The sequence below is a fragment of the Phalaenopsis equestris genome, unplaced genomic scaffold, assembly GCF_001263595.1.
Source record: "Phalaenopsis equestris unplaced genomic scaffold, ASM126359v1 Scaffold215936, whole genome shotgun sequence".
NCBI lineage: Eukaryota > Viridiplantae > Streptophyta > Magnoliopsida > Asparagales > Orchidaceae > Phalaenopsis > Phalaenopsis equestris.
This window is the reverse complement of record NW_018234596.1, coordinates 72,555-80,731: the sequence shown is the minus strand read 5'-3', so window position 1 is coordinate 80,731 and position 8,177 is coordinate 72,555. Positions and strand designations below refer to the sequence as shown.

At 37.9% G+C, this 8,177-nt stretch overlaps 1 protein-coding gene across 1 annotated transcript; it reads right to left on the bottom strand.

Moving 5' to 3' along the window:
- Window positions 1-441: 441 nt before the first annotated feature.
- LOC110037152 lies at window positions 442-3,945 on the bottom strand. The gene is made up of 2 exons (XM_020741730.1): window positions 3,376-3,945; window positions 442-539 (listed from the first exon to the last, which is right to left on the bottom strand). The coding sequence occupies exons 1-2, from the start codon at window positions 3,827-3,829 to the stop codon at window positions 442-444; spliced, it is 552 nt and encodes a 183-aa protein (XP_020597389.1). The 5' UTR covers window positions 3,830-3,945.
- Between the last annotated feature and the right edge of the window lie 4,232 nt (window positions 3,946-8,177).

The following is an 8,177-nucleotide window of genomic DNA, read 5'->3' as shown; positions in this document are numbered from 1 at the left end:
CCCCCCCTTTTTTATTCCAAATTGGAAGCACGACTCCAGTAAGACAACAACAGTAATCCAACAGCAAATCAACGAATAAGCATATTGTCAGTAGGACACAGATGAGCATAAGAGCAAAATGTGGAAAAGCTAATGATTCATTAAAGATAGAGATTAGCATGAACAGTATTACCAGGAAAGTAAGCAGCATATCGAATAGGATAATTATGGATGCATAAAACCCATGAACAGAATTAGCTCTGATTCTAGAACATACGAGATTCAGTAAAGAAAAATGCTATTCAGAACATTCTAGTGAAATTATTCATTAAAGCCAAGCTTAGAAAACAATCCCAAAAATGACTCAACTATAAAACAACTCTGGATCATCTGACTCAACAATCAAAACGCAAAAAATAGAGCAGCTAAAATATTTCATGTTTTTGGAGCTCATTTGAACTTTTAAACTCCCATCAGAAGCTTTCTTGGTATATATTGACCTGCGTATCTATTGGATGGCTGAAATCCATCAAACACGAACAAGATACCGGCAATGGCGACTACATAACACAAACCATGGTTAAAACAGATATAACAAAGCATATTCAACGCACTTATTTTGCAAAACCAATAAGTGAAACGTCACTTTCCTAAGAACGTCTATATTATCAGTGTCATACGGTGAGAAAGGCAAGAAAAAAACTGCTCGAAAGTACTCAAAACAACACCCATTCACAAAATAAAAAGAACTGATGTGTGGAATATCAAATATATGACCCCAAAAGAAAAAAAAAAGATGCTCATATTACCAGAGTCCTGGCACCAATGCAAGACACTATATTTTGTGTAGCCATAAGAATAATAAACTCAAACCACCATAAATCCCTAAAACAATGGCAACTACTTCTATGACTATAAAACAACCTCATTTTTCCTTGAACAATTGGTGCTCCACTTACATTGAAGATGGTCTTTCTGCACTTAGAGAGTGATACAGATAAAAGAATTATACTCCTATCAAATCTAAGGGAACTTGTGAGCCCTAAAGAAAAGTAAAATAATAAAGAAAATTATTCTGACTCGAGTACAATTTTGACCAGACCCCACTTAGTGGCATAAAGACTTGTTGTTGTTGTTGGCTATAAATTTGAATCTACTAGTGAAAATAGGGTTCAATATATCTCTTCAAGAAGAATGACCAATCTATTGACATCAAGATTCATTTGTTCTTATGTCGATTCCTTTATCCATCACTTCAAAGAAATTACTCTATAAGACTTCATAACTTATAGAAGATAAAATATTTTATATACCTCCAGGGGTAAGTGAACCACGAACTTTATTTTGTATGTTTGACGCATACCAACCAAATACTTTCAACTAGCCTATTCAATGCCTCAAGTCTGAAGAGATGTTGCCAGCAAGAATAACATATTCACAGGATGATGCAAAACTAAAAGTATATATAAAAATCACCAAATAGCCAACAGAATATGTTGAAGAAAAATGAGTTTAAAAAGGGTTGCAGCATTGTAAGATGGTGATAAATATACAATTAAATGACTTGGGTTCATCGATAAGCAATCTATAATACAATAACAGAATAAGAGCTTATACTCAAAAATGAAAATATGATAAAATAGGGATATGTTGTTGGCCCAACTACACCCTTATTGTTCTTTTATTTGGTGTGTTTTACTTTTTTTGTGCACCTGTATTGTTTTTATTATTTTATATTAGATTGTGATTTTGTATAGGCTCATGCATATGAGTAGGGCTCTTAGGATTAAATCTATTTTATAAAAAATTTAATAACTTAAAAATTTTAATAACTCGAAAAATTTTAATAACTCGAAAAATTTTAATCCTAAAATTTATAGGGTAAAGTGTCAAAATTTTGTAAATAGAATTTTATATTCTTACATAGCATATGATTGGATTTCAAATGACTTACATTGTACAGCCATAACTCAGATTATACTAATAGAACCTCCACATTAAAGGCATATTTTGCATTCACCATATAATGTCCCATAGAGATATAGTTGTTTCACTTATCTAATTGATCACATTGATCAAAATTTAGGCGTTTGGTTAAGAACGCTTAAGGTGTTTAGAGGTGATACTGAACCAAATAAGATTACAAGTCCTTATAGAATAAGTTCTACCCTTGTAGTCAGACTTACTCATTTCTTTCTTTGCAGAGGAGTCTTATCAATTTTTATTAGAATAAATCTTATTATTGCTTTTTCTAGATGGATAAAATCTTAATTTTAGGTTGATTTTATTATCTAGGTTGGAGCACTTTCTACCTGTATAGAATCTTATGATTTTAGGTTGATTTCCGTCTCTAGCTTGGAGTCCATAAAATCTCCTAGACGGTGCAAATCATGGGTTATTGACAAGGAACTTTAGGTTACATTGAGTCGACTACCTGTCTAACTAAATGTGCTCAAAGTATGATGACTAAAGAGAATGAATCCATGAAATCTTAACAGAATCATGTCTACCAACCTTAGAAACTCCTTACCTAACATTTATATACCTCTTCGGGCCCTATCAATTTATTTGTTATGTCCCTTGACATTATTTCATAGACCTCCACCCATTGGGATACAGTGGCTCACTCACCATTCTATGGCCTAGTTTGGCTTTGAGACATGGAGTGACTCTTGTTGAAATTATGATTATTCCTTCATATTTCCTATAATAGATTTTTAAAACACAAGCAAGCCTCCTCTAAACATTCTTAGGGAACTCTCAAGATTTAATTAACCAAATGGAGTGCATTCTCTTGAGGGTAAGCATGTACACATAACAAAATAAATTTTGATTCACTGCTTATATGTAGGCAATATTCATGGGTTTTAGAAGGAACGAGTTAGTCCTATCCTCTTTGGGCTTTTGTCTCCAATTAACACTATAAAGACCCACCCCATGAGCATTTCCCACTCCCCCTTTTATTATGTTCACATATATTTTATTCTAATTCCTTCCTCTTTTGCTCTTCATTTGCTTTTATTTTATCACCTTTTTGGGTGGTAGAATGGGCGGTAGAATGGGCTTAATGAAGGAGTTATTTAAGAGGAGATATAGAAGAATCACACATTACAAATTCCAAAATAAGGATAAAAACCACCACTATTGGTCAAATAAAAAAAAACCTTAAAGATAAGTCTATGATCAACACTTAAAAAAGAAACAACCCACGTCTTGATAGAAAATGCGAAATCCAAATCCTAAAGGAAACAGTACTGCATCAATAAGTAGGAGGAATACAAAACCATATTGTAAAAATTCTACTTGGTTAAGTCCCTAAGAAGGCAGAAAAGGCAAAAGATACATAGATCTCGTAACAGAAACCCATAGGAAAGCAAGTTCCACTTGCATAAATACAATGATCCCAATAGAAAAATGGGAAAATGAAATTTTTCCCCGTCCAGCCAAGCCTTGCATGCTTGTTTAGGACGCGATTTCGAGAGTTGCGAGTGAGCACGTAGCGTTCGTCGTAGGACGGCGGCGGAAGCTTCTCGAGCCACTCCTGCGCGATGTGAACCTCGCATTCTGCCGAACACGAGTCGATCTCTTCTAGCCGATGCGACGCAGGATCGATGAGGCCGACGTTGGTGAGGGCTTTGAGAAGGGTTTGACCGGACAAGCCCAGGACCTCGCGCTTATTGCCATCGAGGTCGATTGCGAAGAGCTTTACGATGCGATCGGCGACCTTGGCGGACGAGGAAGAGGAGGAAGAGGAGGCGGCGGAGGAGAAGGAGTAGCGGGCGAAGAAGGATAGTGGAGGAGAAGAACGGAAAAAGTGGCATGGAAGCCGCCGCATAGCTGCGATCGTCATGACTTAGGGCTCTTCCTTCTCTCCCTCCCTCTGCTGAGCACACGCTTCGGCTCTCTCTCACACTCTCTCTCTCTCTCTCTTACTTTTAACACGTATCAGAAACACGGGTCAAACGAACATGCACATGGAATACGGTCAGGACTAGCCCCATAAAACAGCCCAGTTCATTGTGCGTGTTGAGCTCATTCAAAAATACTTTTGGTGTTCAAATTAGTATGTGAAAAAATTGTATTAATTGCGCCCCTTTTTTATTTTGCTCCTGCTCAAAAATCAATTTGCCTCCTCTTTGAAGTCAAACCCTAGACCCTTTCAGTAGACCCAATCGAATGCAAGCTACCGAATGCACACAACGACGCTAAGGCTGTTTTCCCAACGGTTGAGTGGCAGCGTGATATGCTCTGTTTAATTGATAAGTGTTAGAGCTGCAACTGCCGCCGCAAGGCTATCATGGAAGGCAAGGCAATGACGCCAAATCGACTCATCGGCAATTATTGTATAATGACCTCCCAATCTTTGATCCTTCACATCCTCTCCAATTCGGGAAATCCTGAAGCCTTTGTTTCGCAGCGCAGCCTTGAGTAAGGTAATCCTCAACTTTCTCAAGCTTTGAATCACAGCATTTGTTTCTATTTATCAATGTATAAGTTGTTAGTTTGTCGCTCTTTTTCCTCAAAAATGAGCTAGTTGATTCTATCCACACAAACTAGTACTTCATTTATAAAGAAATTTCACATCTTGAAAAGGAGAATTACAAGATATTTGAAAGATAATGGCGAAATAATAATCGAGGTAATTCTTAGTTTAGCAGAAAAAATTTATTAAGAAATCTGCAACACAGAGAGTTTGTGAATGAGGACTCCATGACATGATGATTTTCTTGAAAATTTCATCAATAATAGTAAACCATAGAGTTCAGTTTAATTAGAGAAGATTTAAGTCAAATCAAATAACTATTATCACTTCTTTTAGCCAGGAAGCTTCAGCATAACAATTTTTTTTACAAACTTCATTAAGCATGAAGTTAGTTGAGTTGAGCATACCAAAGAAGAGAGATTAAGCTAACTTAACATTAATGTCAATTAGCATTACCATTACATTTATCGTGATGGGCATTTCTCCCGATAATTTTTTTGGATAGTTTAATTTCATTTATCAAGAGAGATTCGACTTGCGCGCCTCTTGAAAATAAATTTCTCGAGCCCTCTCCCCATTTTTAATTTTATCTTCTCAGAGATTATATGCATACCAAAAATTCATCTTCAATTTGAGAATATCATGTGAATTTATAACATTATCTCCGTGGAAACCACATAAATGTATTGACTCATTTGATAAATCAAAATCAATAACCATCAACTAGACAACTAATTAGTTGGCCAACTAAAGAATAGGCTAATAAGCAAAAGGAAAACTGATTAGTTGGTGTACATATAAAAATATTTCAGCATGAATCTCAAGACAGATGAACTGCTCAGGAGGATGATATTGACGATTGAACATAGCTGTTGATGATCTTCTTGAGCTAGATGTTGGCAAGGGTGGTGTCTTGTTCGAACAATCAGTGAAACGAGCAAAGAGATTTTTTGCAGGACAGGGATCAACTCTCCAGACTATCGATAGGAGGCTCTCTTTCAGATTAGATATTAATCAAGTCAAGACTCACATGACGGTTGGCAGACTATTATTAATCGAATAAGTCATCAGGTCTTATTATATGCTAATAAATCTAAAATTACAAAATCTAAAAAGTCAATGATGAGGGGATCAAATGTACTTTTATAAAATTGAGACCCATGCCTACAAATAGGGGGTTTATATCATGAATAAATGCTAAACTCTCTTTTACTATTCACTACTGCTCTCTCTATCTCTCGCTAATCACTTCCTATTATAACGTTATATTCCTTAGATGTGTTTCCCAGACACTTTGGATTTAACATCCTTTAAGGTGCGGTGGGCGTAGAAACATGTTGTCAACAAGAAGAGGAATCCAACATCAACAACAGGGAGAGTTCAGTCAGAGGAACGTAGTAGAAGTAGCATGCACCCAAGATTTTATGGAAGAATTCGTTCAATAAGGCCTGCAAGATTTAAGAATTTAGATCAACAACCAGATGTCGGGACAATTCACAGAAGAACTTAGAGCAATTGTTGCCCTAGCAGTAGCCTCAGTTCCGGGAGAAGAGCCAGCATGATAAGGAGAACTCGACCCCCATCAAGGGAAACCACCAACCAACAATGGAAGGAGGGTGATACACCTGAAGAAAAGCCTGGCGACGTTCTATACGAAGGCAGTGTCGAATCCGCCTCCGTGGAGGAAAGAAACCGACTAGTGCAGACCGAGGTGCAGAGGCAACTGAAAAATATCTTTTCCCTATAGATTTCTAGATTTGAACCTCTAGTGAACTTCAAGATGTCAATCTTAGAGTCATATAAAGGATGGATTCTGATGATCACCTTACGTCGTTCTAATCATTCATATGCTTGTTGAAATTTTCTGTTGTCCTCAAGTGCAAGCTCTTCTTCATGACGTTGAGATCAATCACATTAGGAGGTTTAACGGATTGTCTGTGATGGTAATTACCTATTTTATGGAGTTCAGAAGACTCTGCATATCACAGTTTTCCAGTGCCCTTAGGCCTAAGAAGAGTTTCTGGTCTTTATGACAATTGAAGTAAGGAGCCAACAAGAGCTTGCAGTCATTTATCACATGCTTCTAGAGTTTTATGCTGTACACCAAGGACTTGATGTCTAATATGTCCTAGGCCACACTGACGTAAGGGGTGAACCCAGAGAGATTTCATTTGAACTTAAGCTAGCAGAGCTGCAGAGCCTGGTCAAACTATTAGAGATGACCAACAAGTACATCACCACTTATGAGAATGCCCCAAAACTAAATGAATAGAGACACTAGAAGAGGCCATCGTAAGATAGTTAGAGGCCCACCAAACAAAGCGCAAGGCCGATCATATGTCCCCACTATGAAGGTCCCCCTAGTAATAGCTGAACCTTCTGTTACAGGGATCAGAGGAGATAAACGAATGCCCCATACTTCCGATTGTCTTAGTGTCATGAACCCTAGAAAATCCAGGGTATCCATGGAAGAAATAGTGGACATCATTCACAAAAAAGAATTCTTCAGGAAGGCAAAGCCGATTAGAGTCCGTGCTTTCCTTCAAGATGGTCAGAAGTATTGTACACATTACAGAGATCGCGGGCATGACACGGAAGAATTCAAACACTTGTGAAGCATGATTGAGGAACTGATAAAGGAGGGGAAGTTAAATAATTTATCACCCTTAGAGCCACGACCTAAAGGGAGTGCAAATCTCCCACAGGAGGAACATCGGGCTGGCTCATCTGCACCAACGCCATCCACATCACTGGATATGTGTCCACAATCTTCGAAGAAAGCAAAGCACCTAGGAGAGCGAACCAAAAGAGATATCAAATGAGGGAACTCTATGCCGCAACATTTACCACAGAACTCAAGGGCCATCTACCTCTTACTTTACAGATGAGGATCTCCCCCCAAAGGGAAACCCATATAAGGATGTTATTGTAATAATGACGATAATCAATGATTATCAAATAGGAAGCACTTTAATTGATATAGGAAGTTCTATGAATTTACTATTTAAGTAGCTATTTAATAAATTGAGCCTCACTGTCAATTGGATGACTACGCCGACTAGTCCATTGTATCAATTGTCGTGTGAAAGGAAGGAAGCGTTGGGAGTGGTCAGGCTCCTGGTAAGTTGGGGAGAAAAGAGAAATAATTTAAGCTCATGGAAGATTTCTTCATGGTGGATTCACCCCAAACATATAATGTTATATTCATCCCACAACTATTGATAATTTCAGAGCAATGGTTCTACTTACCATGTTGCTGTCAAGTTTCCTGGAGATGGAGAAATTAACACGGTCAGGGGTGACCTGAAGTTGTCCTAAGTCTGCTACTTGCGAGCCTAAGCAAATTGGAACATAATTTTCTGGACATCCAAAGCGCAAGGGATGGTATCCTCGAGACCAAAGAAATAGCCCGTGAGGTTTAGACGGTTGAAGGAGAACCAGATAGATATTTTTTGATAAGTGAAGCTTTTGATGTAGGTGATAGGGAGCTGCTCATCCAAATCATCCAAGAAAATTTAGATGTTTTTGCGTGGACAGCCGTTGAGATGTCTGGCGTAATAATCAATGTTGTGTGTCACATATTGAACGTTAATCCATTGCCTCAACCTATGAAACAGAAGATTAGAAACTCGACAAGGCCATTGGTCATGGCGGGACCCATCTAAGAGGAAGTACAAAAGCTAGAGGATGTGGGGTGATACCGCTTCCAGGTGCA